Here is a 16,577-nt window from a genome sequence, read left to right as displayed (position 1 = left end):
CCTATGCTCCTTTCCCCGTAACCACTCTGCCTCCACAGTGATATAAGGGAGTTGTTACCTACTGGAGCCGCTGGGCTAGCAGTAGCCAGGTGGCCCCTTCTAACTGACTGAGGCAGCTCCCTACACTCCAATACCCCTCTGCCCTGCTGATTCTGCTCCCAGGGACAAAGATCCCTGAGAAGGAGACCTCAATGTGCCCATTAACACTGGTAGACTTGTTGTGGCTGAGGAAGCCAGTCAACTTTGGGAGGAGCTTGCTTCAGGCAAACGGGCTGTGACCTCTCACAAAACCCTAAAGAGGCAAAGAGTGGCACTGAGTTTGGCAGAAAGCCAGCCAGGTGGGGGCATGAAGCCTTTGGGCTCTCTTCTCCAGTGACACACTTCCACCGGTCACAGGATCAGATGGTGTGTAAACAATGCCGACGCCCCGGAATAGTCCACATTTTGCTGGCTCTTATAGCATCCTTGTGAAATAAGTAGAAGAGAGGGCTTCCCCCATCCCTTCCCTTCTTTCAGATGACAAAACTAGTCCTATTTCTTTACTATGTCTTAGGTCACTCAGAGACACCAGATCTCCAGTAGGTGAGAAGCCCTTTTGCAAAAGAATCATCATCTCATTAAACAACACACCGGGACCCTATCACATGCCCCACTTAGATTTATTATTACTCCTTTACTGTTCACAGAAAGAAAAGTGTTACTTGCTCATCTTACCTGTGAGGAAAACAAAGCTCAAAGAGACTTTCCAAGCCCCTACAGCTCATGTGTGGGAGAGGCAGGCTGTGCCTTGGGGCCTCTTGGGCTCTGCACCCCTGGTCAAAGCCTACACCCCTACATGTCACTACTCCCCCCAGAGACCTGCCAGGGAGCCAGAGCGTGGGCACCTCCTGCGGGAACTGGGAAGCCAGAAGAGGAGTCAAAGGACCGAGTCATGGAAAGTCTCTGGGATTTCACCTGAAAAAGCAACTCCTTGGTGTGGATGTCATACACCAGGCACATGTCATTTTCATCCACCACGGCCAGCTTCTTCCGGGAGGCACTCATGTCCAGGCAGCGCACAGCTGTGACCTGCTTTAGCAGGACGATGGCAAAGGGATTGTCCACAAAGATCTTTAGGATCTGGCAAAATATCAGAGAAAAAAAAAAGTGTGAGTCACCATGCCAACAAGACCCTGGGCCTCTGCCAGGTACTGGAATCCCATGTGTTCTACAAGAACAACTCCCACTAACATCAACAGAGGCTCTGTGCAGAGAAAAGGACTCATCAAAAGAAGGGAGCAGGGACTTATCCTTAGGAGCCCAGAAGTGCAGCTCATCAGAGGTTGCCAAAGTAATGACAAGCCCCAAGATGCAAGAAACCCTTTTGAATGTCTGCTTAACTGGGGATTTGTTAACAACATTACCCAAACTGCAGAGTTGGGAGATCTGAGTCACAAACGAACACAGGAAGAAGCTACTTTAAACGCTGACCAGACATCTGGTGTAACCACAGCAAAATAATGATGATGACTATAAGGATGAGACAGCTATCAGTTATTGACTATTTAAAATAAATTTTTTTTAATCTTTTATTTATTTCTGAGACAGAGAGAGAGACAGAGACAGCGTGAGCAGGGAGGTTCAGAGAGAAAAGGAGATACAGAATCTGAAACAGGCTCCAGGCTCTGAGCTAGCTGTCAGCACAGAGCCTGATGTGGGACTCGAACCCACGAACTGTGAGATCATGACCTGAGCCGAAGTTGGACGCTTAACTGACTGAGCCACCCAGGCGCCCCAGTTACTGACTATTTTTGACAGTCTTATGCAACATGAAACATTATCCTCATTTGTAAAACTTCAGCCTCAGAGAGGCAATGTGACCTGCCTAGGATCACACAGCTAGTGAGCAGCTAAGCACAAACATGACCCCAGGTCGACCTGCCCCCAAAATCCATGTTCTCAGGTCTCACAATGGAAGTGACAGCTGACTGTGAGAAAGCAGACTTTCCATCCCTTTGGTATTGCTACCCTGCAGTCCCCACTAATTCATACTTCATGACTTCTGTCCCCAAGAAAGGCCTGATAAGCCTTAGCCACAAGCCATCTGCCAGACAGCTTGGCTCTCAGGCTAATGCAGTTATATTTTCACTTTCAAATTTCCATGTAGCCCACTTAGAACTTTTCTTATTTTGAGCAAAGAACACACACACAAATCTGTTTAACTTTGTATAACCTAGATTTTCCACATCTATATAAGCAAAGGGCCCATTTTTCTTATACCATCTAGTAATAATAAATAGCCTAAGGACCAGTACTCTCTAAGACACAAGCAGAACTCACTGCCTTAATCCATCCATTGCCCTAATAGGGATCTGACCTAAGAATGAGCTCTGCCTCCCTCCTTACCAAGCCACTGAAAACTGCACCTCTAACAAATCTCCCACCTTCTGGATGCCCTTAAACCCACTAATCCACTCTACAGGCAGCCCAGAGGCCGCAGTGCCAACGCTGCCAGAATGTGGCAGGCTACAAGTCTTTGGCCTGAAGCTGTCCTCAAAAAACGAAAAGCTGGGTTGCCCTCCAATGTGCCTATGGCAAATGTGGGGTGGGGGACGCCCTTTTTCCTGCCCCAGGAAACCAACTCAGGGTCATAATGAGTCCGGTCCTTGTGTCTGCATACAGATAATCAGCCTGATGGGAGACACATGAGAACACTCACCTGTCCATTCTTCAGGCCTACTAACAGACCTTCCCTTCCTGGAGGGCCACCAATCACCTTGATGTAGCGAATGAGAGACTCCATCTGCCACTCTCGTTCCTTCACTCCACTGAAGGACAGGCACTGCAGCCGTTTCTCCTAGAAAGCAAACCAGCTCTGCATGGATACTCAACAGAGTAAGTGTTCCCAGCCCTCCCAAGGAGGCCTGCATGTGAGGGATGAAAATACCTACACAGTCAGTGTCTGTTGGATCTAGTTGCCATGACTGGCATTGTTCATTAATCCTTCATACAAGCCTTCACCACAGAGCCCAGCTCAGCCTCACATCTTCTGTGCAGACCTCTAGGCAGCCACAGTCAAAGGCAGCATCCAAAACCACAGTTTTTTGCCACATCTATCCTATAACTTGTTGCACCTCTAAACTTCTTTTAGTTCTAGACATAAGAGGAATTTCAACTGTATTTTATATAGTGGTTTTTTTAAGTTTATTTATTTTGAGAGAGACACAGACAGCATGAGTTGAGGAAGGGCAGAGAGAGAGAGACAGAGACAGAGACAGAGAGAGAGAGGGAGAGAGGGAGGCAGAGAGAGAGAGAATCCCAAGCAGGCTCCACACTGTCAGCACAGAGCCCGATGCGGGGCTCGAACCCATAAAGTTGTGAGATCATGACCTGAGCCAAAACCAAGAGTCTGACGCTTAACTGACAGAGCAACCCAGGTGCCTGTACATACAGTGATTGCTAAACTTAAACTTTATCACTTCCAACCGGCCTACTTTTATGAAACCAAATCTACTTCTACTTCTAAGAAAGATGCCGGTCTGGCCTTTTCTCAAAGTCTTTCCAAACTTCTCTTGGCATTGACTTAGAGATTTTCTAGGAAGCTCTAAATTTTTTTTTCTGTGAAAAAAAATCTCTCAAAAAGTAAAACTTCCTTTACTATTTTTGAGTTGATATCATAAATATTTTTGTTGTTTAACAGATATCAAAGAAATATATATATGCATTTACCAAAAAAATTGATCATTTCTATAAGTAATATGATTGAAGTCATTAAAATATATATGATCCTAGTATAACAAAGTGATTTGCAATAAAAAAGGTATTTTCCTAGTTATGGCCCATGACCACTCCTCTAGATGTCATTAAAATGAAAGCAATGAACAGCTACTGAGTTTGAGGGAAAGGGACTTGTTTCCTACTGTCTAACTTTAAAACAAGGAGTTGGGTACCCTATCCTTGGAGGAAGCATGAAGAAGGTTCAGCCCGATTCTTCCAACCCAGTGCCCACCTGGCAGAGGATGATGTGGTCAGCACAAACCACCAGCAGGTTACATTCAAACTTCTTGACAATCTTCTCCTTCACCCGGTAATGCATGTCTGACGAGTCATCTGAATATAACTCATAGATGAGGATTTTCTCTGGCAGTTGGATAGCTAATCGATTTTTGTAGATGGCAATTTTCTTGACAAGCTCTTTGCATTTAATCCGAACTGTCAAAGAAAAAAAAAATCCAGCTCCAGCATGAGGTTAAGTAAAGTAGAAGGCAGAAAAATTAAAAGCTATCATTTAATGTTACTGGCAATTAAAGGAGACACTCTCATCAGAAAATCTTTTTTGAGTGTTTAATATATACAATCAGCTCTACTAAACACCAGGATCTAAAATCGTATATTTTGTGGTCCAAAGCTCACACCTGAGTATTGAAAGTAAAATCCTTAGCACTACCATCACTTACCGAATATAAGTTTAAACTCCTCCGCACAGCATTAACAGCCCCTGATGAGAAGCAGTCCATCTGAATGAATGCCCACATCTCTGGCCACTCCCCGCCCACCACCCTCAATAACAGGGAACTGCATGTAGTTTCTGGTACACACTAGGCTCTCACACTCTAACTGCAGACTGGGTGGAGAAAATGTCCCCAGTAAGGGAAGCTGGGGAACTGCCCAAGTAGCTATACTCTCGCCAGCACAACTGGAATCTTCAAACAGAGGTGCTCCTCTGTTTGAGGAGAACGAAAGGATGCCCGCTGATCCGTAAGACAACCCTCAGTGTGCATCCACACACACAGGCACCAGGCAGTGTGCTGTGGCCAGCCCGTCCGCATATGAATACACCTGAAATAAGTGGATCCTTAGCCCATTTAATCAGCATGACTGCTGGGTGGACAGTGGAGGAGGCTGAGGTTCAGACTGACTGGGCTAGGCCTGGAACCCAGATCTTCTAAGCCTGTGGGGACCCACTATCCCTGCTTACCTCTGGAGTGAGAACCTACCAGGAGGCAAGTGGAGATGAAGCAGAGAGAGAAGCACTCCAGTATATCCACACCAGCGAGGACACAGGCCCACAAAGACTGATGCAGCCCAGCCACCCTGGCTCTGATGTGCCATTCGTTACCCTCCCTTAGTCAAGGAGTCCGTGTCCCCCTTGGATTTAGCAGCAGCAAAACTATGTGAGTCTGTGCCTTTGTTGTTTTGTTTTTTTTTGAGACAGAGTGTTTATTGCTTTCTTTAGATTCTCAAAGACATCTACCTCCTCCCCGTACCCTCAGGAAAAAAGCAGAACAAGAACCAGGGGTCCAATGTGTTTCCAAAGGACCGAGGAGGGACATTTCCTATCCCTTCACTCGCCCTCTCAGCAGTCCTCTCAACCTCTTCCCGAAGTCTGCCTTTTACCTTTCTGCTCGGTGATCAGGTGCTGCACGATGACATCAGTCATGCTATCCCTGTAGGCATACCGGTCCTTGTAGAGCCCGTGGACAGTACTGAAAATAAGCTGGTAGAAGGAAATGGTGCCATCTTGGCAGCCTACCACCTGCGGGGAAAGAGAGTTGTCCATTCCAGCTCTCTCCGGACAAAGAGTCTGCCCTCCCATTTGTCAGGAACAAATGTCAAGGACCTGACTGGCTAACCATGGCTGATGTTGTGCCTACTCAGGCAACAGCCCAACTGAATGGACTTCTTCTTACCACATAGTTGGAGTCTGGTTTCACTTTACACGTCCACACCCAGGAGTTCTGCTCCCCCACAGTCCCAAGCCGTACTCCGTCCTTGGTGAAAAGGGATACTTGCTTGTCTGACCCTCCCAGCAAAATGTACTCCCCTTTAGTAAAGTAGCTGAGGCAGCAGGGGTCAAAGTTCAGTGACCGATCCTTCCCAATCTGAGGAAAGAGAACACACACCAAGGGAAAAACCACTCCTGGATCCATACTATTCACAAAACAATTAAGGGCTTTTCCTAATGATTTTAATGGGGGGAGTCAAGAAGACAAGGGCAAGCTGGCCAGCGTTAACTCCTGTGTGATTCCATCAGGAACCCAGTCCAGCCCCCCTGGAACACCCTACTCCTCCCCTCCACACAGCTGAATCCCCCACTGCTTGGCTTGGCAGTACCTCGCCCAGGCCCACTAGCTGCTCTAGGCGTGTGGCTTAGCTCCTCAGCCAATCTGGACCCAGGCATTGGTCTTTCTCCAACAGGCCCTCCTCGGCACACAGCCTTTACAAGGGTTTCAATGGTCCCCCTCAGGTTCTTTCTTCTTTTTTAATTTTTTAAAAAGTATTTCACAAAGCTAAATTCACCTGGTTTAAAAAACTATCCCCTATTCTGAAACCACACCCATCATACTTCTCTTTATAATAATCTTACTGTGGTATAATTCATATACCATACATACAATTCACCCATTTAAAGTGTACAATTGGAACGTCTGGGTGGCTCAGTCGGTTGAGCATTTGACTCTTGATTTTGGCTCAGGCTCCCTGTGTCAGCGCAAAGCTGGCTTGGGATTCTCTCTCTCCCTCTCTCTGCCCCTCCTCTGCTTATTCACTGTGCGTGCATGTGTGTGTGTGTGCGCGCACGTGCATGCACACGTATGCCGCGCACACGTGCGTGCCTTCTCTCAAAGTAAATAAACATTTTAAAAAGTGTGCAATTAATTGTGCAAACATCATCACTAATTCGGAAGATTTCTATCGCCCCAAAAAGAAACATCCCTGGTAGCTGTCAATCTCAACTGTCCTTTCTTTCCCTTCCCTGTCAACCACTAACCTACCTTCTTGGTCTATAGATTTGCTTACTTCGGAGATTTCACATGAATGGGATCACACAATTTGTGGCCTTTTATAACAAATTCATCCATATTGTAGCATGTATCAGCACTTCATTCTTGTCCACTGCTGAATAATATTCCACTACACGGATCCATTCATCAGTTGATGGCCATGTGTACTTTTTGACTATTATCAATAATGGTGCTATGGACATTTGTGTACAAGTTTCTATGTAGACATGTTTTCATCTCTTTTGGATATATATACCCAGGAGTGGAATTGCTGGATCAGCTGGTAACTTTATGTTTAACCTTCTGAGGAACTACCAGGATTTTCAAAGTGACCGTACCATTTTATATTCATACCAATAGTATGTAAAGGTTCCAACTTTTCCATCCCAGTGGGTATGATTTTGATTTGCATTTCCCTGATGTCTAATGATGTTAAGGACCTTTTCATGTCCTTATTTGGCCACATGTATATCTCGTTTGGAGAAATGTCTATTCAGATTCTTTTTCCAGTTTTTAATTGGGTTGTCTTTTTGAGTTGTAAGAATTCTTTGCATATTCCAGATACATGTTCCTTATTAGATATATAATTTGTAAAATTTTTCTCCAATTCTGTGAGTTGTCTTTCAGTTTTGGTAGTGAATCAGGTCAAGCTCCTGAGCTTAGCTCTCTTGGCCAAGACAAACATCTTACAGGTCTGCCAAGCAGACCATGCTCTTTCAGACCTCCATGTCCTCACAAGTGCTATTCTCCACACCACCCTAGCCCCAGCCAGAAGTGTCCTCCCCCTCTCTCTCCACCAGGTGTCATCTCCTGCAAAAAACACCCCCTGTCTCCTCACCCAACCCAAGGGTGCTCCCTCCTTTGTGCTCCCATGGCCCTGTGCTCACCTCCCCCACAGCACTGCTCTCAATGCTCTGTGGTTACAGGTTTAATTTGATGTCTCCACTCCCCTTACTACCTGTTAAAGCCCAAGCACCTTCTTGTCACCGGAATTTTGTGCTGCCCTGAGGATGTTTTTGTGAAGAAAAAGACTATTTATGAGTACCATTGTTAAACTAATAGTTAAAAAAAAAAAACCTCACAACCATAGCTTATTAAAGAAATAATCCTAAAAACTTGGTTTTTCATTAAGTTTTTAAGTTCAATTTATAAACATTTTCCATTTATAAGTCTAGCAAAAGGAAACAACTGATTGAAAAGGGGCTTCTGATCATTTACTGAATTAAATTTTGAAAAGATTTTAAAATCCCTTAGTGTCATTTACAACTTAGTTGATTCCCTTAAACTAATTTAAAATGCAATTATTAATTTGGGGGTGGCTGGGTGACTTAGTCAGTTAAGCATCTAACTTTGGCTCATCAGGATCTCATGGTTCGTGGGTTCAAGCCCCACGTCAGGCTCTGTGCTGACAGCTCAGAGCCTGGAGCCTGCTTCAGATTCTGTGTCTCCCTCTCTCTCTCTGCCCCTCCATAGCTCACTCTCTGTCTCTCAAAAATGAATAAACGTTAAAAAAAAACAATAAAAAATAAAAATTTTTAATTTGTAAATTGTAATTATTAATTTTATATATTCAATTTTCCTTTATGAGAATTTTAAATGCCTAACAACCAAAATTCCTCTAGTACTTACATAATGATAGTAAATCTAGTAAGAAAACTAAAAAAAAATCTCATGAGTCATGACATGGAAGGTTTGCAGCTTCTGGTAATGGCTCACTAGTTCCCACTGGGCCAACTTTCCTGCAGGTAACAACTATGAAGGCTGAACTGACTAGAAATTACAACCACCTGAAGGCACTACAGAGCAACCAGAAGCGGACAAAAACTGAAGACACATGGGCATTTGTTTTTTTTTTTTAATGTTTTATTTATTTCTAGGAGAGAGAGAGACAGCGTGAGCAGGGGAGGGTCAGAGAGAGACGGAGTCACAGACGGAAACAGGCTTCAGGCTCTGAGCTGGCAGTCAGCACAGAGCCCGACGCGGGGCTCGAACCCATGAACCGCGAGATCATGACCTAAGCGAAAGTCGGACGCTTAACTGACTAAGCCACCCAGGCGCCCCAACACATGGGCATTTGGAAGAAAGGACTGGCACTAAGTGAGTTTCTCATTTTTTAAATGGCTTTTTGCCTGAGGACAGGCCCTATCAGCACCCTGCTGGATGAGCACAGAATTTGGAGTGGCCACGACAGCTTGAAAATGAGGTGGGAAACCCCAGAAAACAGACAGATGCAGAGAGAGAGCCAAAATTCTGCACATACACTCTGTTGAATATCTAGAGCTCCTTGAACTACACACATGTGGAGCAGATGACAGCAGCCTAGCAAGGCTAAAGAGCTGAATAGAGACTTCAGCTGCTGCTCACACTAGAAAGATGGAGTTTGAATGTTGAATCCAGCAACATTAACTGCCTGTTTTAAAAAGCTCAGCTACGGGAAAAGATAGTTGCAAATGACATATCAGATAAAGCGCTAGTATCCAAAATCTATAAGGAACTCACCAAACTCCACACCTGAAAAACAAATAATTCAGTGAAGAAATGGGCAGAAGACAGGAACAGTCACTTCTCCAAAGAGGACATCCAGATGGCCAACAGACACATGAAATGATGCTCAGCATCCCTCCACATTAGGAAAATATAAATCAAAACCACACTGAGATACCACCTCATGCTAGTCAGAGTGGCTAAAATGAACAAATCAGGAGACTACAGATGCTGGTGAGGATGTGGAGAAATGGGGCAGCCCTTCTGGAAAACAGTGTGGAGATTCCTCAGAAAATTAACAGTGGAACTCCCCTATGACCCAGCAATAGCACTGCTAGAATTTACCCAAGGGATACAGGAGTGCTGATGCATAGGGGCACATGTACCCCAATGTTCATGGCAGCACTTTCAACAATAGCCAAATCATGGAAAGAGCCTAAATGTGCATCAACTGACAAATGGATCAAGAAGATGTGGTTTATCTATACAATGGAATACTACATGGCAATGAGAAAGAATGAAATCTGGCCATGTACAGCAACATGGATGGAACTCGAAGGTGTTATGCTGAGTGAAATAAGTCAGGCAGAGAAAGACAGATACCATATGTTTTCACTTAACAAGTGGATCAGGAGAAACTTAACAGAGGAGCATGGGGGAGAAGAAGCGGAAAAAATAGTTGGGGAGACGGAGGGTTCCAAATCATGAGAGACTCTTGAATACTGAGAACAAACTGAGGGCTGATGGTAGTTGGGGAGAGGGAAAGGGGGGTGATGGGCATGGAGGAAGGCACTTGTTGGGATGAGCATTGGGTGTTATATGGAAACCAACTTGATAATAAACTATGAAAGAAAAAATAAATAAAAAATAAAAGGGACATAAAAAAATACCTCAGCTACAGCGTGTTCTCTCTCTCTCTCAAAATAAATAAATAAACTTTAAAAAAAGTTATTTATTAAATAATCCTCAGAGGAACATAACAGAAACTAATCCCTATGACGTACCTATGATGGATCATTTACAACATCCAGAATATAACCCCAAATTCCAAAAAGCAGAAAAATGTGAACCATATTCAACAGAAAACACAACTAGTAGATAATGACTCCAAGAGAATTCAGATACAAATTAGCACATGAAAATGTTAAAATACCTATCACACTATGGTCAAGGCTATAAAGGCAAATATACCTATACCTATAATGAATGAACAAGCAGGATAAGAGAACCAAATGGAAAACTAGAACTGAAAAATGAAATAACTGAAACAAAAATTCACTGGATGGACTTAACAGAAATATTACAGATGACAGAAAAGTCAATGAAGTTGAAAAATGAGCAACAGATCAGAGCAGGGGGAAGAAGATTTTAAAAATGAACAGGGCCTCAGTGACCTGGAGAACAATATCAAAAGGTCTAACATGTAATTGGAGATCCAGAGGAAAGGAGAGGATGAAGAAGAAAAATTATTTGAAGAAATAACAAAGAATTATTCCACATTTGGTGAAAAAGTAAAGACATAAATGTACAGATTGAAGAAGATCAGTAATCATCTCCTACCCCACCCCAAGACAGAAAATATAATGAATCTCTTTAACATTCCAATATTATTTAAGTACATACTAAAACTTTCTTACATCTTTCAATTTAAAATTGGATGTATAAATTGATTACTCAATTACAACTTCTAAATGGTCATCACAAGACAGATCTGATGGATATTCTAGCACCAGTCTGCCTGGATTCCAAAGCAGACTTGGCCACTAACTACACTGTGTGACTTGGGGCAGTTAGTGAACCTCTCTGTGCCTCAATTTTCTTACATGTGAAGTGGTGATAATAGTACATACCTCACAGAGTTGTTACAGGGATTAAAAGAGTTAACCTTATAAAGAGTTTATACAATGCCTAAAACTCAATAAATGTTAGCTATTATCATCATTAATCCAGATACCCTTAAACATTACAAACACTTAAAAAGCTAAAAATACACAAATTATATATGCCTAAGACTAACACAAAAGTATAGGTTTGATTTACTGCATCATCCTATATTTAATTCTAAACATTTTACTGTCCCAAACCAGGTGGGTTACCTCAGCAGAGGTTGCTTATCATTAAAAATCTCTGGGCCACAACATGAGCTCTAGTGCTATATACATGCAAGATATTTCTGACAGCCCTGACCACCAGGTCAACTTCTTTTTTACTGTCACTGTAGCAACAAAACTCCATTCTCTCTCTGGGTAGTGTGGTCATTTGTTCCAAGAACTTCTAATACCTATGCCCAGTGCCTGGACACAATAGACGTACCAATAAATATGTGTTGAATGATGATACACACACATCAAATGGATGAACAGATAGGCCAGGGCTAGATACAAGACAATTAAAGTGAGGATTTGGGGAAATCAGCCATGGGAAAGTCAGAATACACTTCACTATCTATTTTTATCTTGTCTTTACTCAACTATGAAAAAAAATGACAAATGATAAGGTAGAAAAGAAATAGCCCCAAAGCTAGGCTACCTGAAACCCCTCTTGAGGAATAAGAGTATTATAAACAAAAGGCTCCATTGAACAGGCTTTATTCCTCACCAGCTTGGCTGGGAAACCTAAGCCATCCCCACTACCTTCAGTCTAATCCTTGGTGTCTCCCAACGACTAACAGGTTTTCCTACCACCAGGTTCTATTTTAATCTACCATCCACAGAAACAAGGAATTCTTCTGAAACAGAAATCTGACCAAGTCACTCCCTACCTAAATCAATGACTCCTAAATACTTATAATATATGAAGCTCAAACTCCTAGTTCACACTACTCAGGTCTTTTAGAATCATGTCCCCATCTTCCTTTCTAGTTCCAGCTTTTGTCCACAATTCTTGGGATCTAGTCCCTCTGAATAACCAACTGTTCCCCAAGTTGACATATACCTTCATTCTTCCCTACCTATGTAGATGCTATCTCCACTGCCTGAAACGCTCTTCCCAATGTCCTCTGCCTAGCAAACTCTTGTTTATCTTGCTCAAAATCTCCCATTTCCACCAAGCAGTGGTGTTATCCTTTTTTGTGTCCCCGTGGCAGTCGATCCGTACATCTCTTTAAGATGTCATGTATCAGGGTGCCTGGGTCGGCTCAGTAGGTTGAGCATCCAACTTTGGCTCAGGTCATGATCTTGTGGTTCACGAGTTCAAGCCCTGTGTCAGGCTCTCTGCTGACAGCTCCCAGCCTAGATCCTGCTTCAGATTCTGTGTCTCCCCATCTCTCTCTGCCCTTCCCCCACTCGTGCTCTCTCAAAAATAAATAAAACATTAAAAAACAAAAAGATGCCGTGTATCATGCTGCACTGGGACTGTTGGCTATCAACTGTGTCCCTATTAGCCTGTGAGCTCTCAAAACAGAGGCATTAACTTCTACAGCTATTTGTAGGTACCTCCTAGCACAGGTGAAGAGCTGACCTAAGTGGGTGCTCATTAACGTTTGTAGAATTAACAAAGCAAATAAAGGAAGGTAGAGTCATAACTTAAGACCAAGGCATTAGAGTCAGAACAAGCTGGGTTTCAATCTCAGGTGCTACTCATTTACTAGCAGTGTGGGACCTTGGATATAATCTTTATTTCGTGCTCTGAGTCTTGTCTACTCATTTCTAAAAAGTTAATAACCGATGAACCTACTTTACAGGGTTTTGTAAGAATTAAATGAGGGGTGCCTGGGTGGCTCAAGCAGTTAAGCGTCTGACTTTGGCTCAGGTCATGAACTCATGGTTCGTGAGTTCAAGCCCCACATTGGGCTCCGTGCTGATAGCTCAGAGCCTAGAGCCTGTTCAGATTCTTTGTCTCCATCTCTCTCTGCCCCTCTCCTGCTCTCTCATGCTTGCTTGTGCTCTCTCTCTCAAAAATAAATAAACGTTAAAATTTTTTTAAAAAAATCAAATGAGAGAAAGTATGGAAAGCCTGGGCACAGTACCTAATATCAAGGTAAATGCTCAAAAACATGAGCCAGCAAGAATAATAATATATAATTACCAAAAATATCATCTCTGAAAGTGAAAACACATTATAGTAGGCATGATTGCAATTGTATCTCCCACTGGGTTTGTACAGAATCACATACCTGTTTTCCACTCAGTTGGTAAAAGGAGAGTTTCTGTCCCCAATCAGCTACAGCCAGGATGTCATTATGTTCCTCTCTAATCAAGAGAAGACAAAAGAGGTTATGTGGGGCCATGGCCTACTGATAACTGTACCTCAAGGGTTTAACAAACAACAGGAAAACGAAATCCCTGGCCAGACTCTCAGATTACCAAATGTTCTAGAGCAATACTGGGGCCAAAAGTTGTAATGTGGGCCAACCCATCGGTCAGTCCAGTGGGATGACCCTCCCGGGATCTGTTATGTCACCAAATGCCCTCCCATGAGCTGTGGTGCTGGGCCTCTGCCACAGTGAAGCTAAACCCCTCATTTCAAAGCTTCCTGAGAGCGGCGCTAAGAAAGAACGAGGTTGTAGAGCCACAAGTGCTTTTCACTTATGTACTATAAAATGTGGGGAGATGGTGGAAAAGTATGTCTATTGCAACGAAAAGGCAATGGGTTGTCTGAGTTTTTAATGGACAGAGGGAAAGCTTGCTTGCTCTTCCTGAAGAGAGAAAATCAACACCTTAAGATAAGTTCTCTCACAGTTGGGGGTCCTCAAACAGGTGAAATGGTTTCTGATGGGATGAATAAAATATAGTGGGCTTTCTGAAGACCAACACTTGTCTTTGAAACTAACTACCTATCAGGATCAGTGCCTTGGGACTAGGGATGTAGGACCAGCACACAGGAGAAGCCTCTTCAGCTGAGGCTGGGGATCAAGCTACTTGGGAATCTAGTTCAAGAGAGAGACATTCTCAGCCCTTGAGACCTGGTCTTACTCCACCTAATGTTGCCTCCTCTTTGTTTCTTAATATTCAAGCCCAGGGCCTGTGGTCATCTGGTAGCACCATTAGATATGCAGGCAAGGTATGGTGCAGCCCCATCTGCAAAATATAGCCAAGGGTGGCAAACTGGCAAATATAGGCACTAATTCACAACTAAGGGAAAAAAGATGAAGATGGAGAGGGATGTTAACAGGAAGGGACCTGCAGGTGAACTCAGTAGGATTCATATGAGGTCCAAACACAATCCAGGAACCCAGCCCATTGTGAACCTTCTTACAGAGGTCACATACATGAGCTGGACTGGTGATTTTCAACCTCCTTTTTCCCTTTTTATTCCTAGCAGTGGGACAAAAACTCATGTCAAGCAAAAGGGGCTCTTCTGATTGAAGCAGAAATAGGGACCTGAAGGCCACCCTTTCCTTCTTTCCTTGTCCCTTACCTCCCACCTCCTTCTTCCAAGGAACCCCAGATATCATGGAGCACAGTTTGGAAAGTCCCAAGCTAGATCACTGTTGCCCAATCAGAATAACCTGGCTACCTCAGATTTCCCCATTCCAGTAGGCCAATCTTTTCCTTATAGGTAAATTCTATCAAAAAGAAGAAAGAATGCCTAGACAGCCAGGGTTTGGGTGTGAGGATTGTAGGTAAGGCAAGGGCTTCCTCTCTGATACATGTCCTGTCAAATGCAAGGTAAGGTATATAGTATGGGAACAGACTAAGAAAGGTGTCTAGTACTAGAGGGAGTGTTAAATGAATTATGGTACATCCACACAGCGTATCCTATGCAGGTATTAAAAATCCTGTTTTTAAAAGGATCACTGTTACTTGAAAGAGTTCACTTTATGATGGCCAAGTGGAAAAAAAGAAGGCCAGATACGATTTAGTTAATCATATGAACACACTGAAAGACTGAGAGGGAAATACACTGAAATGCTAATAATGATTCCCTCAGGAGACAGGGTTTTATAAAAAAAATTGAACTTTCTCCTTTAGACTTTTCAGTATTTTCTAAGTTTCCCAAAGAATAATTTTATAACACAAATTATAAGGGTGGCCTCTCCCCCTTACTGGGGAAGCTTTCACTGACAATTCCCCCAACCCCTCTTAGAAAGGGACTTCAGAGCAGTGTCTGCCTAGCAGGTCTATGCTGGGGCCTCAACCCTTCCAAGGGGGGTTCTTGCTCCTCGGGACACACTCACGAGTTGTCGTCCCTGAGACTGTCGTCCTCTTCGTCTGGTTCTTCCTCCTCTGCCTCACTACCCTGACTACTGTACACTGCTGACTTCACAGTGGAAGGGATTTCCTGAAAATATGTGTTGACAATGACTTCCTCGTCATCCTCGTTTTCTCTGTTCATCCAGAAACTCTCCCATCGGCTGTAGATAGTAAGTGGTTGTTCACAATCACGTTGCCTAGAACTGCACTAAAGCTATAATTTCAAAACCTGTCAAGAAGCTCTGAACTCTGCCCGGAAGAGGACAGCAACCAGGTATACTGGGCATCCTGCTTCTCATGAATTAAAAATGGTACCATGAAGCCACAAAGTCATCTGTGGCCACAAAATCAAACAGCAGCAACTCTGGGGTAGGCTAATGGCCTTCGGAGGCATTAGAGATGCATGGTGCAGCCCGCGGCTGGACACAATTATTCAGGAAGAAGCATAATAATCGGGTGTAAGAAAGGCAATGGAATCAAACAACCTTGTAAATCAAGTAGGTACCACCTGTAAAATGACATTGGGCTGATAAACAATTAAGTCCTTTACTTCAGACGACTTTGTGGGGGATGCTGGGAATTTATTAATATGAGAGGACTATACAAATTATGCAAATAGCACCTAAAGCTATTAGTCTACCCTTAGAGTCACACAGGCAGAAGACAGAAAGCGTGTGTAAGGTTTGAGAAGGTAGACGACAATTGTTTGTGGAACTATAGGCTCTGAGGACATTTCTAGACTTAATTTTTACTTTTTTGGCAAGGGCAGCAAAAAAGGCACATGAAACAGCTATTCATTATTGGGTGGGCACATGTTCTGCCCAGAATTGAAGGGAAGAAATGAAAAAGGGAAAAGACCAAAATAAAGTCACAGCAAACAGGTGAGCTATTAATTCATAAAGAAATAGGCTTTCTGTAGCACATGCACACACACATACACACACACGCACACGCACATGCGCGCGCTTTGGGCTGGCCTAGATAGTTCATCTGCTTAGCTAAAATCTCTGGGATTCATTCCAAAACTCAAGATGGGCTCTTAAAAAATTCCATTCAAATGGAATGGGTTCCAAAACAGATCAGTCAAATGGAATGAGAAGCTTCTGAATGGATGGACACCTTAGGAAGAGAATTCAGCCTACTGAGAACGCCCTTTTCTTCACAGTATTTGTGTCAGAAGGAGGACAGCTATAAGATC

The 16,577-nt window shown here is 43.4% G+C and overlaps 1 protein-coding gene across 9 annotated transcripts in view; it reads right to left on the bottom strand.

Moving 5' to 3' along the window:
* The window catches only part of IFT122 (intraflagellar transport 122), a 74,233-nt gene that overhangs the window by 36,618 nt on the left and 21,038 nt on the right, over positions 1–16,577 (bottom strand). For 7 of the 9 annotated variants that reach the window (XM_077751612.1, XM_077751609.1, XM_077751605.1 and 4 more), the window contains 7 exons: positions 15,364–15,540; positions 13,360–13,435; positions 5,670–5,861; positions 5,377–5,515; positions 3,989–4,191; positions 2,699–2,836; positions 955–1,119 (listed from right to left, as the gene is read on the bottom strand). In XM_077751612.1, coding sequence (XP_077607738.1) covers positions 955–1,119; positions 2,699–2,836; positions 3,989–4,191; positions 5,377–5,515; positions 5,670–5,861; positions 13,360–13,435; positions 15,364–15,540 — 1,090 coding nt within the window. The remainder of the gene's footprint in view (positions 1–954; positions 1,120–2,698; positions 2,837–3,988; positions 4,192–5,376; positions 5,516–5,669; positions 5,862–13,359; positions 13,436–15,363; positions 15,541–16,577) is intronic. The other 2 variants (XM_077751614.1, XM_077751611.1) reach the window with 1 other exon arrangement.

Source organism: Crocuta crocuta, unplaced genomic scaffold, assembly GCF_008692635.1.
Source record: "Crocuta crocuta isolate KB4526 unplaced genomic scaffold, BGI_CrCroc_1.0 scaffold69-1, whole genome shotgun sequence".
Lineage (NCBI taxonomy): Eukaryota > Metazoa > Chordata > Mammalia > Carnivora > Hyaenidae > Crocuta > Crocuta crocuta.
This window is presented reverse-complemented; position numbering and strand designations above follow the sequence as displayed.